Below are 23,278 nucleotides of genomic sequence, written 5' to 3' on the forward strand. Positions count from 1 at the left end.
TCTTTGGAGTTTTAAAATGGGCAAGTCCGTGCTTATTAAAAAACATGGTCTCACCAGGGAAAATTGCTGTAATTTGATTAAACACAGGTATTCCAAATCCACTAGCTGAGATCAAATAACCAGCATTCAACACTTAATATATAAACAACAGTATTAGTGGCTATGACCTGCTAGGCTAGAGGATGGTCCATTCATTTATTAAAATCCTAGCAATGATTAAATTCTCTGTATTCCTTTATTGTATTCTTAAGATGCAGCTTACTAAGAGTAACTGAGAAAGAACATCCAGCACCTTTAAGCAGGTTCGGATTTTCTGCTGTCGTACCTGCACAAATTTATAGGTGCACCCTTCCCACAGAGGTACTCGCTGTTGGGAGGCAGTAGCTTGCCTGCCAACCCAGCTGTCTGCCCACGGCTTCTTGTAGAGACCAGCCTCTGAATTCTGGCGAGCAGGACCGTGGCTGGTGCTGAATTGCTCTGCCCTCACTCATACTTGCCATTAAACTGTGTTCAGCTACTCTCAATATTTTTTTGTTTTCAATTGGCGATAAAGATCAAACAAATGGCAGGAGGAAGGAGGTAGCTATGTATAATCTTCAGTGATCTAAAACCTGGAAGCAAAGAACACCCAGTATCAGACTGACATAATGTGAGCTATTCACATGCTAGAAAAATACACACTCACTGATCACATCTGATAAAAAGCTGATGATCTTTTAGATCTGATGACACATACACCACCTATGTTAGTGGTGCCACCACAGCTTTAATAGCTCTCATCAGAAACTTCCTGTAAACTAGTTATGTGATTTTTTTTTTTTCTGAAAATTTTAAGAAGATCCTTCCTAACTACTTTATGTCTTTATTCTTATACAGGATGACCAAAAGCCACAGCTAAAATAACATTGCCTTGCTTCCAAAAGCAAGACAGAAAAAGTCTGGTTTCACTGTAACATTAGGAAAATATAAAATAGTTGGAGAGGAAGCAACATCGAATACAGACTATGAAATGGAGTTCTTTTCATCGCCAGCAGTAGTCTGTTACAACACCTGCAATGACGATAATGAAGCAGTTTCATAAAACCCTGTGGCAATTACAGCTGTGTACACTCTGCTCATAATACAGTTTTTGAAAGAAGATTAATCATGCTCTGATCCTCAAACTAGACTGATAAATCGTGACAGCATCACACAATGATTCACACTTAATTATCCTGGCTGTGTGAGTCATCTATCTAGCAACTCTTCCAGAAGTCTTCTCTTCAAAGAGGGAGTACATTACTGGAATCATGGACTACTCTTGTGTGAATGAAAAAGGAAGAGAGGAGAAACAAGAAAATCAGTACTACAAATCAGGTAGCACTGATGCCTACCCTGCCTAATTTGCGTATGTAATTTGAGACACGGGTTTCCTCTTAGCTGTGACCATGTTTTATTAAATACCCTGCAGTTTTATAATACAAGTATATTTCCTCTTTAAATCTTTTAAGTTTGAGTTTGTACATGTATATTGGTTATTAGGCTTAAAAAAACAAAAAAACAAAAACAAACAACCCCCCTCCCCCCAACAAACCAAACCTTGTGACATAGCAAAATATTTTCCAGCTTCCATATAAAATAGCACGTTTTATCTGCTGGTAGAAGACATTAAATTTTTTACTGTATTAAGTGGTCTGTGTAACTTTTACAAAAGTTGTATACAAAAAAATTAAAAAGTATGCAAAAATTCCAAAGTACACTCTGACAGCTAATGCTCTGCGAACACTTTATTACACAAATTACATTCAGCTTCTGAAAATAGTGTTCTAACAGTGGTACCATCTAAAAATAAGACATCCCAGAAACACATCAAGTCAAGAAGAAGAAAAAACAATTAAATAGATAATTTTTTTTCCTTCAATGCAATATAATGCTAGTGATTTTAAAAAAATAGAAGAAGATTTAGCAGCTTCATTTTCTTGTGGCACTGTATTTTCTCTGTACTGCAACAGGTTAAGGACATTGAAGAGGAAAGGCACAAAAAAGAAATTGGCAACTGAATATTTATAGGAAAAATACTTTGTTGAAGCAGGTAATACGACTTATTTACAAATACAGAAAAGATCCCCAAGTTGATATGAGAAAATACTACTGCTTTAAATCAGTGCTGCAATTAGAAGAAGACTGTTTGTTTTATTAAGATGTTCACATAAAAAAAACAACGGCACTGATATGAAACTTCCATACACTCCTCCACTTAAAAAACAGAACAAAAACTAAACAAAAATTAAAGAAACCAGTGTACAGCCCCACACAGACTAGTACAGTTTACAATTAAATACACAAAAATCTTAAACGTGCTTAAGGGAAATGGAATCTGACATTCTGGACTGAATCATAATAATGGAGAACGCAAAGGTCGTCTTCAGGATGATGAAGGTGCTGGTGGGGGTGGAGGTGCCGAGTACTCTTCTTCTGAGTCTGTGCCATCATCTTCATCCTTCTCTTGGTCACTTCCTTCTGTGCTGAGTCGGTCAAACCCTTTTCGGCTGTAGCCTTTATGACTTGCAAAGAAGTTCCCCAGGTTAAGGCCACCACCACCTTTCCCTATGGAAAAGAAACCCTTGTCATAAGCTTTGCTTTCTTGTATGGGGGAATAAAAATCTATCTATGCATTCAACACTTCTTTTAAGTATCCTTCCAGAATGTTTTTTTAAAGGTCAGCATGAGGCACAATAACTAATTATATACGTTATGGAAGAGGAAGGAAATTCATCTTTGAAGTTTCAAATGATTTTTTTCCCAGCATACATCGTTCCATTAAAAGTCTTTATGCAGGTATCTGTGTTCCTACCATCTTGTCTTTACTGATTTTGACCATAATCTCAGAGCACTTCATTCCATTCAACAGATACACAATAAGCACCACTCATCTTCCAGTGGTAGTGACACATTGTTTTCAGCAGGCAGATATTGACGGATGAGGAGTTTTAAAAGATACTTCCACAGAACACCTGTGGTTTGCCCCGAGTCCTTGCTCTGAGAAAGTTCCATCAAATCTCTTGTTCACCAGAAGTGAACAAACGAAAAAGCCTCCATTTACTGAGTGCTTACAAGATCTTAAATGTTTCTTACCTCTAAGTCTGCCTAAAACTCTGCTTGAATTCGAGTCAAGTTTGTGTTCCCCATCAGCTGAAAAATAAGGCAAATTTTAAAAATGAGCTTAAAAATCATACTCTGTTTAAGTAATTTTCTCTATTTTCTGACATAGAGCAAAGACATTCATAAAATTGATCAACAGCACTAAGACACTGAATTTTCAGCTTCTTGGTTAAGGTGAAGTTATAATTCCTAACAGAACAATCATACAACAAATGATTATTTTATGCTACTTGAACCATTAAGAAGATTCGCATCTAAGTTATTTCTGAGAATTTCATTACTTCAGCTGTAATTTGTAACATGCGCTACATTCAGGCACACTGAAAAACACAGCGTGACATTTGAAGGTGGTATAGTTTCCCTTCAAGGATGACTGGCTTTCCGAAAGAGAGTGATCTGTAAATTTCTTCAGATATGTTGGAGGAACTTCCTCTCTTGCAAAACAGAGTATACTCTTCCCTGGTTACTACTCCTATCCTTGATCTGAAGAAAAATAAAATGCCACCATCAAACTGTCTTTCTGTATATAGTACTCAGTTTCCATAAATCTGTGCAAGTTTACTTTACCAGTGTCACTCTTTGACATTGTAAATTCAGGCACAGCCTCAATCAGAATCCAATGCAAAGATGCTGCTGCAGATCACAACCATTAACTACAGTACTGTAACAGTCCAGAGTGTTAGCACACCAAGTGCTTGAACAATGACAAACAGCCTGAAGCAGATTTTAACACAGCAAATAAAAAACATCCAGCTCAGTTGAACTGTACTATCAGACTGTTGAAGACATACAGTATGTCCTAGCCAATGACAGTACTGTTATTCGCCTGTTCCACATATATTTTTGTTATTTGTTTATCTTGATACAACTGTTTATGGCATACAAAAAAATAAAAAAGAAAAAGAAGTGTAATAATCAAACTCCTACTACAGTCTGTCAATGTCTCAGAAACAATGCTATTATATAATATGAATTAAGAACAAATTTACATAGCATTGTAATTACCAAGCAAAGACCTCATAGCAATGGAGAAAGGTGCATCATGGAAACATCTCAAAATGCATAAGATGGTAGGGAATAAGAATATACCATCTCAGAAATTTTATCTGTTTGCATTTTTTATGCCTCTGTAATACCCACAGAGTCCTCTGTTGTCAACAATTTAAAGATCCCAAGCTGAATATTCAATTCTGAACTGAGTATTAAAATTAATGCATTCTAGACAATAACATGAATATATTTTTGATGCCAATTAAAGGTAAGCATTTGACACATGTTGTGAAAAGGTGGTGGCTTAAGGTGAAAGAATAAAGGCATTGTTATGTGTATGCTTATGGTTAGTTTGCATGCAGCATCACCCAAACTGTGTACAAGGGAAAAGGGACAGCAGGCCTCTCTCTTCACACCCTTGTCCCTCAATGTTCAGTGATGTGTTGAAATGAACAACAAAAGACTGTGATCTACAGTTACTCATGGTTACCTCCATAGACTGTTGTCTTCCTCCAACGAATAAATACTAAAATTGCCAGCAGGACAACAACAGGGATAATTAGAAGAGTTGTAATAAGAACAAAGGAAACTCCAGTGCTGGCCTGTCGGACCAGATGTTGTTTTTCCTGCTTCTTTAGAGGGTCTGTTGGTTCTGGGTTGTTTTTCAATCTGGCTTCTACAATTGTCTCCGATTCTTTAAAAAGAAGACAATTTACACAGGCAATCCATATGCATCAAGCAACAAAGAACAAGTTGTTACAGAAAACAACAAGCTAGAATACCTGAAGTGATGAGCAACAAGGAAACAAAAGGCAAACATTTATGGAACCAGTTTTAGCTCTTGCTGATGTTATCCCAAATGTAAGGCAGAGAGCCTGAACGATACCACTCTCCAGCAAGAATGCCCTCACCTTTTCTCACATGGGGAAAGGAGAGGTGTCAGGAAGAGTTTTGCCTTAAAAAAAATCTAACATTTAAAATATGGGGGAATCCAGCAAAAAGATATTTTGGCAAATAATAATCTAACAATAGTGATCTACTATCATTTAAATATCTCCTTTTGGTAATAACATTTCCACAATAAATACAGAAATCCAGTGTGTGTTGTATTATTACAGACAAAAAGGAAAACATTTAAATTAATTTTCAAGAAATTTGTGACAGGGGGTCAAACTCTCCTAACAGCTAAATCCCATGAAAGACTTTCGGCTCTGTAAATCTGAAGAGCTTTAGAAAACGGCATCCACTCACTCCTGGCTATTTTGTTACCTCTCCATCTACACTAAGAAAAAGAATTTCAATAAATTCCTCTACATATTGTTTTGGGTGTGTATAAAAGATCACATTCTTCGTGCTAACTTTTAACGAATAGAACTGTCCAGCTATGTATTTTAATGCTTGATTTAACAGCATGTCTTAAGAAGTAGCTGCATTGGAGACACTGAATACAAATGTTATTTGACTCTATCAAATTTTAAAATGACATTCTGTTCTGGATGAATAGTAGCGGCTTCAATTTTCACATAACACTACTACAAAGATAACTTGCTGTCTGTTCAAGTAGTAGTAACAGACATGAGCACTTTTTTTCCACTAGCGCCTTGCCTATCTATGAGGAGCGGTTCAGTTCTCTGTGTTTTCCCTTTAGAGGTGCTTACTTAAAAACTGTTTCTTACCCATGTGATACTATTTCATTATTCCCTGTAGCATTAGAAATGTCATCCAGCATGGTATCTTCCTCAAGAAAGCTGAAATGCATTGACATATCCCTAGATTAGCTATACTGTGGATGCTGTGATGTCCACACTTTCCCTTGTGAGTGCTTTGGGAGGACTGATGTACCAACAGAGATAAAACAGAAGGACAACAGTTTTCACAATAAGAATTTCTCTGTTTTATAAGGCCAGCCTAGTTTATTCTACTGTATGTTGCAATTGGCAGGTGGAATCTTTGGTATATTTCTATACATGCATAAAGCAAACCACAGAAACACTGAATTCAACCAAAGGAAACCACTTAAGAACTTCTGAACATTTTATAAAGGCACAGGTACTGTTTTTTCTGAAAGGGAAATAAATTTTTCCTCTTGCACATAAAAGGCCTATGAGACAGAAGATTAATGGTTAGAATTACTTTTAATCTGCCTGAATTACTGTTTTGCCCCCTTCACCTTAATCTACATGTATTTCCTTATCTCTGTACATTAAATTTCTACGTTCTCTTTTTCCCCATTCTCATTCAGCTAAAATGAAAAAAAGAAAAAAGAAAAAAGAAAAAAAAGTAGTAAGTCTAGGGAATTAAGTCTGAACAGAATGAACGATTTTTTTCCCCGCTATGGTGTAACTGACAAGACTGTGTGCAGAAAGACTATGCAGAAAAACAAAACAACTGCTGTTCCAGATAACCTCTTTTTGGTGACTGAGGATTGTGGAGCAAGGGAAAGGTTGCTGGGGAGTAACCCTCACAGTTACGTTTCAGAGCTTTCTCTGCATCTAAGGGGGCTAACACACATACCAGATGGTGACGTGAAGTTAATCCACTAGTTAAATTTTCATCTTAGTGTCTGTGAAGCACATCACCACTGAAAACAAAATGTTGCTTGGTTGTAAATAGGTGTCTACTGGGTACAATGGTTACAAGCTGCTTTGTCTTACTTCCTGTGGCAGCTCGGTTTATGTACAGTAACTGTATGAAACGGTGGTGAAAAACAAAACAACAATCAAACTAGTAAGCATTTTTTCCTCCAAAGTGGCAGAAACAGTCATAGTCTATGTGAAAATACTGGTTCCTTAATTTCTATTCAGAATCAGACTAACCTTTTATTTCCTGTACCTCAATACCAGCCTTTTTAACTGACCGATGTTCCATTTCTGTAAAACAAAATTATTCTTCAGGACAACTGACATTTCGAAGACACTCAGTGACATTTTCCTGCTAGCTCTGTCAAATGTACAGTACAATCCTACAGTAAACAATCCCATTAGCATCTGAACTTCACGAAGCAGAGCCAATGTAAACTATTCAATAGCTCACAATACCATGAAAAAACAAGAGATGTTGATTCATAAAAGCTGTTTTCAATAATTAACTCTTATGCCACAGAGACACTTTATGGGCATGTGTAAGGGTTCAGGGAGTCCCATAAAAATACCACGATTTAATTACAATCAAAATCATGATGGATTAAAGACTGGTTGAATCAGGACTCTTTAGCTACTGCAATGTTATACTGCAGTTTCAGTCAAAAAGAAAATAAGATACATGGACTTTCCTCATCTAACCTCTAAGTGATGAAGAAATTCATTTTTTTTTGTTTTTATGTTTCTTTGAATAGAAGCCTAGAAATGCTCTTTTTCAGGTTAATAGATTCAGAAACAAGCCACATCCAGTCAGGCTTACAATTTATCTGGTCCAGTGTCCTGTTACTAACAGCATCTGATACCAGATGACCCATAAGAAAATCAATAAAATGTAAACAGACAAATGCAGAATAACTGGCTTAGTCAGAAATTTATTTATAATAGCAAATAGTTACTGGTTGACTAACACCGTGAAGCCTGAGTCTTTCTCCCTCATACATTTTTTATCTGATATAATGTAACAGTAGATTATATTTTTATTCCTTTGAAGTATATTTGTAAATCCTTACATATTCTTATTCTTTTTATTCCTCTCTCTGAATCCTACTAAACTGATGCCTGACTCATCAGGTTCCTCTCCCACAAGTCAGGCTGTTTGGCTTGGGGGTTAGTGGATTAAAACTGGGGAGTGTTTCCCTTTGATAGGAATAGGGCTTCAAATTATACTAGATTAATTTTCTAATGATAAATATTCCCGAAGAAATTAAAAGAAGTTTAAAACTGACTTGTGTTTATATTTCAGCCCCTGACAGTTTCTGATATGATAACTTCAAAGGAAGCAGTGAACTTGTCAGCAAATGACGCATTGAAAGACCTAAAATGCAAAAAAACTCATACTTTTAAGCATATACTTATACAATGAGGTACAAATCTACCATAAGGCAAATGCATTTGGATTCCTCCTCCTATGAAAAATCAGCTCACACACCCTGGACTCTCCTTTGACAGAGTAATGCTGAAGAATGATCACTTCAAACAACTTCTGCAGTTGTTCTGTACTTAAATCATTGTCTTTAAACCAGTACCAGATAAGTGACACTGATCTCAAGATACAAAATGTGAAGTTGTGGCATTAAGAACAAAAAGAACATACTTTCTGTGGATGCAAACTTCCACACTGTTCTGGCATGAACATCTCCAACAAATACTGTTTTGTCTTCTGAAGCAACTACATCATGCGGCATCTCAAACCTCTGTGAAGAAAAGGAGTGACAGATTACTCTTAGCTGTCTACACATTGTCATATCCAGTCCTGGAAAAAACAGCAGGTCTAATGTGAGTGAAGGGAAGAGGAATTACATTTCCATTGTATGTTTGCCTTCTCAAGGGACAATATCTTGGAGATTATCAGATACACTCATGCTAAACAATTCATATTTATGTTCTTACATTTAATTTTATCCTGTGAAATATAAGATGCATAGTGCACATACATAGTGGTAAGTTACTATCATGTTGAGAAAATTAATATTTGATTGAAATGTACATTACTAAAGGTGAACTTTTTGAGATAGTATCATGTGGCTACACCCATTGTAAGCTTTCATTTCTCATCTTTTAAGCAAAGTAAGCAACTTAAATGTTGTTGAGCACAGATTCTCCAGATGCAGCACACAAGTATGTACATATTCCATCAGTACACTGATGTACCTAGTGTACATACTATATACTACATAGTGATGTACAATGCATGTACTCCAAGAGTAGCTGTAAGCACTGACACTAGACCACTCATTCTCCACCAAATCTAGCAAAGGTCTGAGCTAACTTGTTCTTTTTTATCAAGGAAGCACGTTGGTATGCTATGCCAGTGTATTATTGTTTACAAATTTAACATTTGGAACAGGTGAACAGAGGATCCTATTTTGCTAGCTAGGAGTGTAATGATTGAAACACCAGAATTTAACAGAAAAAATACATTGCAATTTTTGTAGGGCAGATTGTGTATGACAGATCAGGAGAAATATCAAAATACATAAAATATTTGAATTATTATTTTGAATTACTTTTAAATGATGACATTGCTTATTATTATACATTTATTATGCTATCTTAAAATATTAATAGGCTCTCAGTTATAATCGCAAAATCTAGAGACAAGTGTGTAACACAAGCATCTATTGGAGAGAAGAAGCTAAAATAAAAGGTGGGCAAACACAGTAAAAGATAATAAGTTTGGCCATGTTGCCTTTAGTTTATCGAGAACAGTCTTCTCACATGTCTTTAGAATTCACATTTATTTCTTGACCTGAGTTATTGTCCTTGATACCTACAGAGTAATTGAGGAACTTCGATGAGAAGCAATAAGCTGTCACATGACAAGCACATTCCACAGCAGCACCTAATCCATCTGCAACTTAAAATTAGTACAATGAAGAGAAGACCAAAAAATCATCTGACTCTGTTTGGAAGAAATGTCTCTTCCCAACTATTTTTACTGTTCCCAGAAAAAAGTTTCAAGAGTAAAGGGCAGTTCACTTTCCCAGCACTGAGAAACCAAAGAACCTGGAATAAAAACCTGGGATAAGGCAGTATCTTTGTAGTTAACATGTGTTGTTCTGGCCTAAATACTGAGGATGTACTATCTTAGTCTAGATATAGAGAGCTACAGATTCCTCCCTAAAACAAGATTCTTAACACTTCCAGATCCATCATTTCAGCAAGTACGGCTATTATATTAAGAATTTTTCCTTTTCGTGAGTAGACTGGAAAACTGAGTATTGTGAACCACCTTATCAGGGTAAGTTCTGGTAAGTGGTCTATTTCAGATCTCAGGACTGAATAGTGCATCCTTTATACACCATTAACACAAAGAATTGTTTACTGATAAAACAAACAATCAAATACAAACCACCAAACCAAAAAAACCCACAACCAACATCAAAACTGAAAATAATAATAATAAAAGAAAATAATCCCTGTAACCCCAAACTATGTTTCTTTATGTGAGAAATTGTTTGTGAACCAAATAGGATGGAAGTGACGTAGACATACAGGTGTTATATACTAGCTAAACATTTCAATAGTCATCCTTCCAAAACATTAATAAATGAGACAGACTTTCATTACTTAAGTTTTGTTTTTCATGATCTTTCTTATAAGGTGTTTTTTTTTCCGAATCATGGAAAAAAAGTGCATATTTTACTTGTATGTATAGTATTCCATAAAAACATGAAAAACAATTTAAAAGTAATAAGTTTGAAATTGGAGTACTTTCATTTATCTTGTCTCAAGCTATTCCTGGTTTAAAGACTGATCTTGGATCACCTTATGAAACTGTACACCTTCTCTACTGTCTGGAGTCAAAATTTAATACAGCAAGGATCTACAGATCTACAAGGATCTGTAACTGTGCACAGACAGTTAACATTATCTAATCCCCACTGAATCTCAAAATGACGATAAACCCACTGTCAGTTTTTGTCAGTTTGTAGGCAGCACAGCTATTTGCTATACTCAAAAAGAAATATCTTTCTGTAGTACCCCTTAAAACCGGACTGCAAATCATTGAGTATATGTGCTACCCAGAAATGGGAGTCATTCTTTTGTCTAGGACAATCTATATATTTTTTTAATAAACATTTTTAAACTTCATTTTGCACAACACTTTAAATAACATCTAGCCCTCAAATTAATCTTCTGCAAATAACAGATGTAACCATACGGTTGAGTTTTTTTCCTGCTTAGGAAAACACTTTTTTGTACATGTAATGGACAGTAGTATCTAATTCTATAAATATTTCTGGACCTTTATGCTTCTTTTAAATTAGCTTTTAATAACTATCTGCCAGTAATAAAGCGAACTTATCCTAACTAAAGGTGGCATCTCTAGGGATCATCTCAAAGGTGGTATAATTAAGACCTGAAATTCTAGCATCTTCACTAAGTTTGTATTACGAAGTATTCCTTTGAATACCATACATTTTAAAATACCTAATTTCCTGCAATAGTTGTATAAAAGTTGGAGAAGTAGAATGTTACCAACAATCTCCTATACATAATTATACACACCAGGCACTCTGTGCAATACTCCACCTTTCTAAGTGGAATGAAAGTGTCAATTATTTCTCCAGTAGAGAAGTTCATCACAAATCCTTGCGCTGGTTCTGCTTCTCCAGGGTAAGGCATTCCATTAACTGCGAAGAGGAGACCACCTGCAACAACATTGGATTTCCTTTAACAACCCACACCTTGAAAACTACGGTGCAGGTCAATAGTAATTGTATTGATGTAAAAAGCTGTCTGAGAAAATGAGAGTGACTGACAGAGACAGAGGTAACTCAACAGGAAACTAAATGACAATAGGAAAGTTAACTAAGGTATCACAGGGAAAAATTGCAGACAACCAGTCTATAGAGAGATGCTATAAAGAAATGGTCAGAAGCTACTTCCTAACAGTCTTAAATAAACTGGTTGTGGGTGCATGGGAAGCAGGAGAGGAGTGGACTACAAAATGGAGTCAGACTTGCTCGCTCTCCCTACAATGCATCTCCTGCTGTCAGAGACAGCAGTGGGCTACAAATACTGAGTATCCTAACTTGTACACCATTTCTTAAATTCTAGGCAAATGCAACAGAGATTACCTTGATATTAAATTTGATATCAACTACAGAGTCAGGAGACTGACATTCCAAAATTCCTCATCAAGATCTTGACGTTCTCACTACCTTCGGTATTGGTATTAAAAATCTGACTACAACCCTTAATAGAGTAATTGTATTAATGATCAGATTTTGATAATAAACTACACAACTTCTAAATAAAAACTGTTTGCTTTCAGATTTTATATTTTTAGAAACTCAACACTTGATGGCTTGGAAGCTCTTTAGTTTGGTCTCTTCAATGGAGCTTGAAATGAACATTTTAAAACATTATTACTAATTATGGACTGTGCCGTCACTAGGAAGCAAACAATATAATCTGCTTGTTGACATTACATTTAGAGTGTCTAATCAGTCATTTCTCAGGAGTAGAGATTATATGCAAGCTTCTCTCATGCCCCCCACTGCAAACAGGAAAATAGGACAGTTCTAAAATTTTCCATTACGTCAGCATTACTTTGAAAAAGAATAAACATCTGGCTAAAGATACATGATAGCACTCTTTATGAAATGACATTGTACACAGTGACATACTGGCATTAAAGAACTACTTGAAATCTGAAGAACAGGAAAGAAAAATATTACCTGGAGCATATGAAACTGCAAACAACTCTCTTCCAAATGATTTGTGCTTGATCTCTCTTACGAACTCCCCAGTTCCTAATCTGAAACACTGAATTCGACCGTTTTCCCTGTCTGCAACACAGAGCTGACTGAAGTCAGGGATCAGGGCTAAGCTGTGGGGGATACGAAACTGTCCAGGTCTGGCTCTGCCTAAAGAAGTCTCTGCAACACAAAATGTACACATTCGTGTTAAAGTACACAAAGTTCTGCTTAGAAATAGCAGCATTTCACATAATGCAGCATAATATTGAGAAAAGTTTTTGTTCTTCTCCTAACAGTTTTACTCATTTAGGTAAACTATTGTAGACTTTTGCTTTATCTTTGTAAAACTTGAATTTGTGAATGAGCTATTTCTCTACAATAGCATAATCCCTGATAACATAAATTTGAGTCAGAGAGAAATGTAATTATTCACAAAACCTAAAATAGATGGGATCATGACATAAATCTAAGAAAAACGATAAAGGCTTATACCATTTGACCACACTTTTAGAAAAAAAATTATTACTTTTGAAAATCTAAATATTTTATTGCTAAGAAAGGACGTGCTGATACTTGTGCTGAATGCATGCTAACAGACTCTTATTTTTTATTTTTTTTAGAGAATATATAAATACCCACTACAACTAGCTGTATAAACATTAGAGAAAAATCTGGAATTTAATAAGAAGGGCAAAATTGAACTGGGGCCTTCATAGTATTACTGTAATAGACGTTTATAAATCACACTAATAACAGTATCGACAATCTCACAGCTGATGATAACATGAATTCATGATAGCAGAGTATCAGTGAGCTCTGACCTTCTCCCCACTGCATGATGTACAATCCGTTCGGAGAGAACTGGATGATTCGGCTGTTACAGTAACCGTCAGATACATAAACGCTGCCGGTGATTGGATCCACAGCCACATCAGTTGGTTGACAGAAATGATTTTTGTCACTGCCTGGTTGCAAAGCTACTCCTAGGGTCAGTAGTGGTTCTTTCGCATCTGCTCCCAGTTTGAAAACCTTTTAAATCAATAGCGAAAGATAAGAGGTTTCAATTATGGAGGGTGAAATATAAGACGGATGTCTGCCTATGAAAAGGATATCTATTACTCTGTATAAAATAAATGCATACACTAAACACAACCTTAATATCTTGACTATGACATCTATTACCAGTTTTATAACCATTCTGATTGTGGGAAATTTCTGCATAAAATATAATTTCCTATGATTACAGCAAACAAATTAGTTTCATATTCTGAGCTTGAGTGCATAGGAAAATTGATAAGCAAAGATGTAGCAGAAAAATCTGCTCTCTTTCAAAAGAATCACTATTTTAAAACAGGTACTTTTAGTTCTGAATACTTTGCTCAAATTATTCTACACAACTATATTCCATGAAGGCTATAGGGGTCAATTTCCATAGGTGTATTCTTAATGTTTGTCTTAACAAGCCTACATAAATAGTTTACATCATAATCGTAAGTTTACATAAATCTCTAGAATGGCACAACAAAAATGGCACAACACTAAGGTCCTTGTGTTAAGGGTTCAAAAGCATACCTGATGGAGAGCTACGTCAGTGACCCAGTAGTTACCATTCTTATCTATACTCAAACCATGTGGTAAATAAAATCTGCAAGCACAAATGTGGAAGAAGCAAATTAGAGACATCTTTCAGGAAGAATGATATAAATTAGATCTAAAGATTTCATTTTTTATCTACAGATCAAGAAATGCTCAAAAATTAACAACCTGTTAATACTTCACAAAATATATACACTGTAACTAAAGAATTTCCTTGACAAGAGTGTCTCAAATCCAGAATTCACTTGATCTCTGCTTTCTCACTCAGGCTAACATTTGGTATCTTTAAAGAAAATATACAATAGTCTTCAGCTCTGCATTTCTGTTAATCTGGCTGGTAGATGAAATTATACGAATTACCAGAAAATAGATGTAGTAAAGTTGGAAATGATTATAATTATTATTTGCTGGGCTTTTTTTTTTTTTTGTTGTTCAAATAAACACAAGATCACATAATGTAATACAAACCAGATATGTGAAAATGGGTTGGTGACTTTTGAGGCTAAAATATGCAGAAATGCTAATATTTTTATTAATAAAAACAACAACAACAAAAAAAAGAAAAACAAAAAACTTACAGACTTTTGCCTGTGGAATGCAGCAGTTTTGCAGTACTTGGATTCAGGACAAGAATTGTGTTCTGTTCAATTGGTCCAAGTCCTCTTTGCTGATAAACAAATTTGCTGTCAAAAGAACTACACAAAAATATTGTAATACAAAGACAGCATTAGAACAGTCCAATGATGACCACTACACATGCAACTCAAAGACAGGTTTTATATTTAATTCCAGTTAATTCCAGTTTAATTCCAGTGTGGGTTACTAGCACCTTTTGTTTTGTTTTGTTTTTAAATAAGCCTTGTAATATTGTATGATCGTAAGAGTTCTAATGTTGGGATGTCTGCATTTCCTACTGAGGTTATGACTTCCTAACTAAAGGAGTACCAAATCAACACAGCAATAATTAAGACAATCCTAAAGCAAGCAAGCAAACAAATATATATATTTTTTAGTTGTTGCTTTTTTATTTGCTGTGGCAAATTTGAGGTGGGAAATCAAACAATTTAGCTTAACATAGCTAATCACCAGGGCATAATTACCTATATGAACTTGTATACTTTGTACTAAGGTAGGCTGTGTTCGTGCTTTTATGTTGTTTGTTTTCTTTTCAAACATAATTTGTTATTTTGCCAGAACCTGCTACTGTAACATTCAGATCTTAAGGTACTTATCCTTTCCAGAGTGCCCTTGCAGGAGACTATAGGATATGAGATGTGTTTCTCTTAACCCCACAACTCCACATATAATTTTCAAGGTACATGGAATATATTAATAAAAACATTTAAACATGTTATTGTATAATTCAGACATAAAGAACGAGCATTGCTTAACCTTCTAGAAGACACTTGCCAGATGTAAAATTATCATGCACTTAATGAAGGATAGAAGATTAGTCATCTGTACCCATACAGAGAAGCTGGCTATTACTGTAACCTGTTGAAATGTGTTCAGCCTTCAGTGAAGGTGAATAGAGCACATAAAACATTTTGAACAAAATTTAAGCCTAAATGTTAGAAAAGGGTATTTGATTATGGACAAAAAACACATGAACGCATGACATACTCTTCCTTCCTGTCGTATATTTTTAAAGCTGTTTATTAATCCCCCTAAGATAAATCCAGCTATGACTGATGCAACTTGGTAAACAGGAACATGCTTTATAGTCACAGACCAGGCTATGAATAAAGCTATTAAAACTTTATATGGTACAGTGCTGGTAGCCCAGCCTCTCCATAACATTAAATATTTATATGTCTAGAATTTTCAATGCGGAAAGGCACTACTAGTTTCATATATAACCAGAAGAGTCTGAGAGAATGTGTTCTAATTTCTCCATAGGCTACAATTAGAAATAGTGTTTAGATATTATCTTTATATATGGTAACTATCTGTGCCTACTTCTTCAACCTCTGACAGTAATCAATATACCCTTTTCACTGTGAATGGTTATGCACAAGGCGTTACTAAATCTCTCTACTGAGCCCCCCTGAACACTCTGCTGTGATGCTACAACGAGACACACAGAATAGCTGACATTGGCAGGGACCTCTGGAGGTCATCTGGTGATACCCCCTGCTCCCACAGGACCAGCAGGTTGCCCAGGACCATGTCCAAATGGCTTCTGAAGATCTCCAAGGAGGGAGAGCCCCAGGCTCTCTGGGCAGCCTGTGCCACTGCGCAGTCACCCATACAGCAAGGCAGTGCTCCTGATGTTCAGAGGTAACCTGTGTTCCTGTCTGTGCCCACTGCCTTTTGTCCTGGCACAGGGCACCACTGAAAAGAGCCTGTCTCCATCCTCTCTGCACCCTCCCTTCAGGTGTTTGTACACATCAATGGCTGAGCCTCCTCCAGGCTGAACTGTCGCAGCCCCTCCTCACAGGAGAGGTACTCCAGTCCCTTCATCACCATCATGCACAGTACGCCAGGTGTGGCCTCACCAGCACTGCGTGGAGGAGAAGGGCCACCTCACCCCTCTCGATCTGCAGGCAGTACTCTGCCTAGTGCAGCCAAGAATAACGTTGGCTTTCTTGGTGGGGTGGGCATATTGCTCGCACGTAGCTAACAAGGGTAAGACTACTGGCACACAATGCCCTACTGATATTTATTTGCTTATTTAATGATGGCCCAGTAGATTTTGGTTTTTATCATTATTGAAAGTTATATTCTAAGGCAAGTTCTCTTCTTTTTGAGCATTTTCTTTAAAAACAAAACCAAACGAACAAAGGAGCCAATAACAAAAGCTCCCACAAAATTAAAAAATAAAAAAGCCCCAACCCACAATGCTTGATTTCAGTAAATGACAGGGGCCCAGGAATCTAATACTCCTAAGGTACAGATGACCACAACCAGAAGACCAAAGCTGGACAGACTGAACGAATGTTTGGCAGCAGAACAGAAGTTTCTGAGGTGCTTGGCTTATGGTACACCTTTATGTATGCATGCAAATAACTGGGCTTGGGGTCAAGTATTTTATTCCAACACATGGATGATTTTTCTCCTTTCCACAGCTGCATGATGAATGCTTGCTTGCTAGCTATTTATCTTTGCTAAAAATGTTTTAGTTTACCTTATGTTAATGGATATGGGTGAAAACCTTTCTAGGCTCAAGCTCTGTAAAGACTATTATTATTAATCAGCATAGCTAATCACAGATGAGAATCTTAGTGAGGGTAGCTATCGTACAGAAACAGCAACGGCAACAACAAGAAGAAGACAAGATTCTCTCTCTCTGCAGAACTGACTAGGTAGACAGCTTTAAAACTGATTGTTTTTCCTTATTATTATTCCTGATCGTAGTAACTGTCCTGTCCAGACTTCTAAGCATTTCCTGTTAACAACTACCCACCTCTGCAGGGAACCGAGTACTTTCAGCATAAGTATGAGATTGCATGGTATTTTCAGCAAAGGAAGCCTAGTGAACTTTGAAATGAGGTTATGGGACTGATCTTTCATGTGTCTTCTCCCTGATAAATATCCTTTTCTAGCAGTAAGACTAGTATGCTACAGAGTCATTCTTTCCTTTCCAGGGCTTATGAACATTTTCCAAGCTACTCTGTGCTTCGTTTCATTTGATAAATGAGGACACAGACTATGCTGACTCCTGCTAGCTTAAAAGAAGCAAAAGCAGACCAAGAAAAGAATTAAAACCTTACTGTTATATGTCATATTACTCTGCTCTCAGCATGGCTTTCTAAGAGGTTCTGCAGTTTCATGTTAAAGGACAACTGAAACATGCTGCATCTGTCACAACTTCTAATTTCAAGCTCCAATACAATTTCATAGCTGTTTTTCTACTTCAGCTGGCCACTTTACACTAATGCAAATAATTTATTGCTACATCTGATTTTCTTCTGGTGTGTTTCATATTAAAATCTAGACAGGCCACCTGATCTCATAAACCTTGAAAGTACAACCCTGAGCTCTACTCTCAATCAACAATCCATCACCACTGTGGCATCGTGCTCAGCCTAAATTAACCTACCTAGCTTGTTAAGAATGCAATAACAGATGTTCAAGAATGCATTATATATTCTGTATTATGTTTTTTATAAGTTGCACACATGGTCAATCATTTTTCATCACAAATTCCAAAAGAACTTCCAGCTGATTCATTGCTCAGCCAGCTGAATAGTTCATATATACACGTGTATATATATATATATATATATATAAACATTTACATTTTGAATAGCACACACTGCATATGGCATGAAAGACATAAAACTGACAACAGCATGTGGTAAAAGAAGATGACTCATTAAAGGAGCTTTTTTTTTTTTTTTTTTTTTTAACCATGCCCAGAAGGAATGTTAGAGCCACTGAAAAGCTGCTACTATATTACAGGGCTTGTCATTTTGTAACTGTTTTTGCTCTCTAAAGCAGACTGAAGTTGCCTTACAGGAGCACAGACCATTCATCCAGCTATATTTAGTTGAATGAGAATCCAGCTTTTATGGCATATATTAATAATGCATTGGAAACATTTGTACAGTGCCTAATAGCACAGATAATTTTATTTTATTTTATTTTTAATTTGTTTCTGTGCTGTGACAGAAGCACTGTAACAGAGAAAATAAATTCTGGGCTTTCAGGCTCGATTCATGTTTATGTTTTGCCGAGGAATATTATACTCCGTTACTTGTGTATTTACTGCTAATGATAAACATTAACTTACAAGCCTGACAACTTCTTATCCCTCTTCTACATATAAAAGCCATGATAATTCCCTTTCAAAATAATCTTTTTCTATTCCTTCTTAATGAAAAATAAGAACAGATACATCACTTTTTTTTTTTTTTTTTCAGCACAGCCCATGAAACAGTCCCCAAACTATTTCATATGTGCATGAAATAAATGAAAATTGAAAGGGAGGCTCACTGGCTGAGCACACAAAAGTATGCATATTTCCTGTGCAACAAGATTTGGAACAAATATTTAGCTTCAGTCATGTTTTCCACATACATTGTTTTAAAGTCACTCTACTCTATATACAGGCCCACAGAAGTTTTAGCTTATCTATTTTAAGGGCTCCTAACAGCACTAGGTTTGGAAGGGTTGGAAGGGACCTCAAAGACCATCCAGCTCTAACCCCCTGCCATGGGCACGGATGCTATCCACTAGACCAGGTTGCCCAGAGCCCCATCCAGCCTGGCCTGGGACACCTCCAGGGATGGGGCATCCACAGCCTCTCTGGGCAACCTGTGCCAGTGCCTCACCACCCTCTCAGTGAATAATTTCCTCCTAACATCTAATCAAAATCTCCACTCGTTTAGTTTAAAACCATTCCCCCTTGTCCTGTCATTATCTGACTGAGCAAAAAGTCACTCTCCATCCTTTTTACAAGCCCCCTCTAAGTATTGAAAATGTGCCACAAGGTCATCCCAGAGCCTTCTCTACACTGAACAGCCCCAGCTCTCTCAGCCTTTCTTCATAGAAGAGAAATAAATTTCCTATAAACTGATCAACTATGTTCCACAAGAGGAGGAATAAAACAACACTTGTGAACAAAACAAGTGAATCCTTAAGTGAATAAGGACTCTACACATAGATATATTCAGTCAGGAAGTTTTACTTTTTTCCAACTTCAATCCCTGCGTGATGGCAAATATGGTGAGCCTCCACACTAAACTCACGTGCAGATTAACATGTGATATTTTACCATTACCATATGGAAACACTTATCCTGAGTATTTTCTGAAGTGTGCTAACTAACAAATGAGAGAAAGAAACTGTCTCTTAGGTGTTAGCTCTAGGGTGCTAACTCAAGGCTGACTACTCAGTGGCAGACAAGAGTGAATACAATGTTATACATTATTCAGAAGGAACAAAGGATGGAAGACAGAAGGTGCTTTAAACACATAACCCTGAAGCATACTTCCTTTCCCCCCTCTTAGGAAGTAAGAACTATAAGAAGATACAGAGATGACAGTAATAATGATGAATTATTTTGATACAAAAGGGACCAAATACACTGGGACTCTCATGGAAATACCTCACTGGAAATGAGGGAACTGATAGGGATATTAAAGAAGCACAAAGAAATTATGAGTGTCAGGAGAAGATAAATTGGAAATGATAGTGTATTGTTGGCAGAAGCAAACCGATGACCATAAAATGAGTGATGAGGTAGCAGGTGCAATAGTTTTAAGACAACGACTTTCCCACACTTTGTGCAACAGTCAAACTGCAGAATTCACTGGTAAGGGTATAAAGGTTTTACATGGGTTCCAAATTCCAAAACCATAAATAACCTGGCACATTTATTGATGGGGAAACTCTCTAGAGATTATAAACATATGTAGGTTATATGTAGTATTTTTTTTTTTTTTTTCTTCTGGGAAGTCCCTTAGTTGCAGGCTTCAAATACTCAAGAGTATGAGCATCTGTTGTTGTCCAGGACTGGACTGAATTAAGTGAATCTTTAGCGTGACCCAGCACAGGTATTGGGTACATCAATTTCTAGATTTCAGACCACACTCTGATCCTCTGCACCCACACCATTAGAAGTTTTTGTTTTGTTTAGAATCACAGACTCATAGAATGGTTTGGAAGGGACCTTAAAGACCATCCCCTACCAACCCCCTGCCATGGGCAGGGACACCTCCCACCAGACCAGGCTGCTCAAAGCCCCATCCAGCCTGGCCGTGAACACCTCCAGGGCTGGGGCATCCACAGCTTCCCTGGGCAACCTGTGCCAGTGCCTCGCCACCCTCAAAGTAAGAACTTTCTACCTAATATCTGATCTAAATCTACCTTCTTTCAGCTTAAAACCACTTCCCATGGCCCTGTGACTACAGGCTCTGGTTAAAAGCCTTTCTCCTTCTTATAAACTGCTTTTATACACTGGACGATGGTTATATTGTCTCACTAGAGCATTCTCTTCTCCAGGCTGAACAACCCCAACTCTCTAAGCCTCTGTGCACAGGAGAGGTGCTTCAGCCCTCTGAATGTCCCTACAGCTTCCTCTGGACTTGCCCTAACAGGTCCATGTCCTTCTCGTGCTGGGGAGCCCAGAGCTGGCCACAGTCCTTTTGGTGCAGCCCATCAGGATACAGCTGGATTTCTGGGCTGCAAGTGTATATTGCCAGCTCATATCCAATTTTTCATCTACCAGTATCCCAAGGTCCTTCTCTGCAGGGCTGCACTCAATCACTTCATCACCCAGCCCATATTGATTGCCCTGACCCAGGTGCAGCACCTTGCACTTGGCCACGTTGAACCTCACGAGGTTCACATGGGCCCACCTCTCAAGCCTATCCAGGTACGACTGGATGGCATCCCTTCCCCAGTAAAGGGTCAACAGCACCACTCAGTTTGGTGTCAACCGCAAACTTGCTGAGGGTACCTGTGTCATTAATTAAGATATTAAATACTATTGGTCTCAGTATGGACTGTTGAGGGACACCACTGATTACTGGTTTCAGTTTGGACACTGAGCTACAGACTAACTCTTTGGATGAGGCCACCCAGCCAATTCCTTATCGATCTAATAGCTCATCCATCAAATTTAAAGTTTAAGTTTAACCTCTGTAGACTTCCTAAATACTGCTTGGTCTCAAATTCCAGTTTTGTGCTCTGGGCTGTGGGTATACCTCTGTTGTCAGAATCCCCCCAAAAGATATGTTTCAGATGTGAGAAATTAACAAAGCTGCTGGTTTATTTTCAAATGTTTTTTCAATACTTTCTTCAATGACACAAAGAAGAAAATTTATATTCATCTGTAGGAGGATGAGAAAAAACAAATCAATACCAGCTTTTAGTTGAAGATTGAGTAATACATGTTGCAGCATGCGCCATCCTTTCAAGTTTGATAGTCTACACTTCACTTGAGCTGGAGAGATCACTGATACCATGCACAAGAAACTTAAATGATTGCCTTATCTTCTACATTATGTTATTTAGCCAAAAAAACAATTGATTTTTCTCCATAGAAGAGTACTCTAAGCATCATTTTACTATAAGGCTGAGAAAGCTGTCTCCTCTAATTTTCAGAAAATATTTTAAAATAAATTCATCAAGAGTTGGAAAAAACACACCGTACTGTTTAGCCTTCTAAGTATCATGAACAGATACTTAGAAAGAAGATTTAAAAAGCACATTTACAAAGAGTACTATGTAATATTCTGTTATAAACTAGTATTAATTACTCCCAGTGTTCTGTTGCAGTTTAAGGGATTTTTTTTTGCAACTAAATGGTTAGATATACTGTTTAAAAGCTTAAAGACATAATGACATTATATAAATAAAGACTATATTTGGAATGTTCTGTTTTTAAAATAATAAATGGCCAGAATAAAATTTAGATTTTTTTTATTGTGATGACACTAGTTTTTAATGGTGAAAGTCTGTTTTGAATGAATGCTCTACACCCCACCCTCCCATCCTTTTTTTTTTTTTTTTCCAGCACTGAAGCTAGCTTTGCAAGTCTTAAACCCAGGTATTAATATACCTTACTAAAACAGCATTCTCCCAGACCTATAAGTCCAGCCAAAGACATGGACAAGCAGGGATAAGTTTGGGGACATAATGTAGAATATTATTTTTCTCTGGAGACATATTCTTACTGTCTAAAGATCTAGTAACCCTATAGTCCTGAAAATGTCAGTAACCACTTCCATTCTGAGTTTCCTGAAAGCACTTTCAGCCAAAGAGCTGAATCTTAAACAGAACAGGAACTGCAATCTATTTTGTTTCTTTGAGAAGATACACAAACTACATACACCAAATTGACCTTTAACAAGCCATTCTGCAAAATATCTACTTACTTTTCATCCCAAACATGATCACCTCTGTGGAAGACAACTAAGTTATTTTCAAGGTCCAGAGCCAACCCAGAAACTTGGCCCAGCTTGAGGTCTAACCCAGGCCACTCCACAGCCTCTTCTATGTGGAAATCTGACCAAAGAAACAAACAATAAAAAAAGGGCAGACATTAATGTAGCACATTTATACTAATAAAACACCCACAAAAAAAAAAAAAAAAAAAACAAAAAAACATAAAACTGGTTAACTGGCTTTTTGCATGGAATACTGGGGATTGTATGGACATTCTCTTGCATGCAGAATTTCCATGAATGCATTGCAATTTAATTCCAAGCATAGTTTTATTACAGTAAAGCATGCACAAACACTGGTATCCTGCTA

General features: G+C 36.9%; 1 protein-coding gene across 16 annotated transcripts in view; it reads right to left on the reverse strand.

The window, feature by feature from the left end:
* Positions 1 to 1,751: 1,751 nt before the first annotated feature.
* The window catches only part of PAM (peptidylglycine alpha-amidating monooxygenase), a 140,846-nt gene continuing 119,319 nt past the window's right edge, over positions 1,752 to 23,278 (reverse strand). For 8 of the 16 annotated variants that reach the window (XM_080572787.1, XM_080572783.1, XM_080572791.1 and 5 more), the window contains 11 exons: positions 22,900 to 23,029; positions 14,653 to 14,769; positions 14,051 to 14,123; positions 13,300 to 13,507; positions 12,458 to 12,658; positions 11,283 to 11,425; positions 8,365 to 8,464; positions 6,948 to 7,001; positions 4,622 to 4,825; positions 3,115 to 3,171; positions 1,752 to 2,586 (listed from right to left, as the gene is read on the reverse strand). In XM_080572787.1, coding sequence (XP_080428913.1) covers positions 2,405 to 2,586; positions 3,115 to 3,171; positions 4,622 to 4,825; positions 6,948 to 7,001; positions 8,365 to 8,464; positions 11,283 to 11,425; positions 12,458 to 12,658; positions 13,300 to 13,507; positions 14,051 to 14,123; positions 14,653 to 14,769; positions 22,900 to 23,029 — 1,469 coding nt within the window. In that variant the 3' untranslated portion in view covers positions 1,752 to 2,404. The remainder of the gene's footprint in view (positions 2,587 to 3,114; positions 3,172 to 4,621; positions 4,826 to 6,947; positions 7,002 to 8,364; positions 8,465 to 11,282; positions 11,426 to 12,457; positions 12,659 to 13,299; positions 13,508 to 14,050; positions 14,124 to 14,652; positions 14,770 to 22,899; positions 23,030 to 23,278) is intronic. The other 8 variants (XM_080572788.1, XM_080572797.1, XM_080572798.1 and 5 more) reach the window with 3 other exon arrangements.

The sequence above is a fragment of the Anser brachyrhynchus genome (genome assembly GCF_964034855.1).
Source record: "Anser brachyrhynchus genome assembly, chromosome: Z".
NCBI lineage: Eukaryota > Metazoa > Chordata > Aves > Anseriformes > Anatidae > Anser > Anser brachyrhynchus.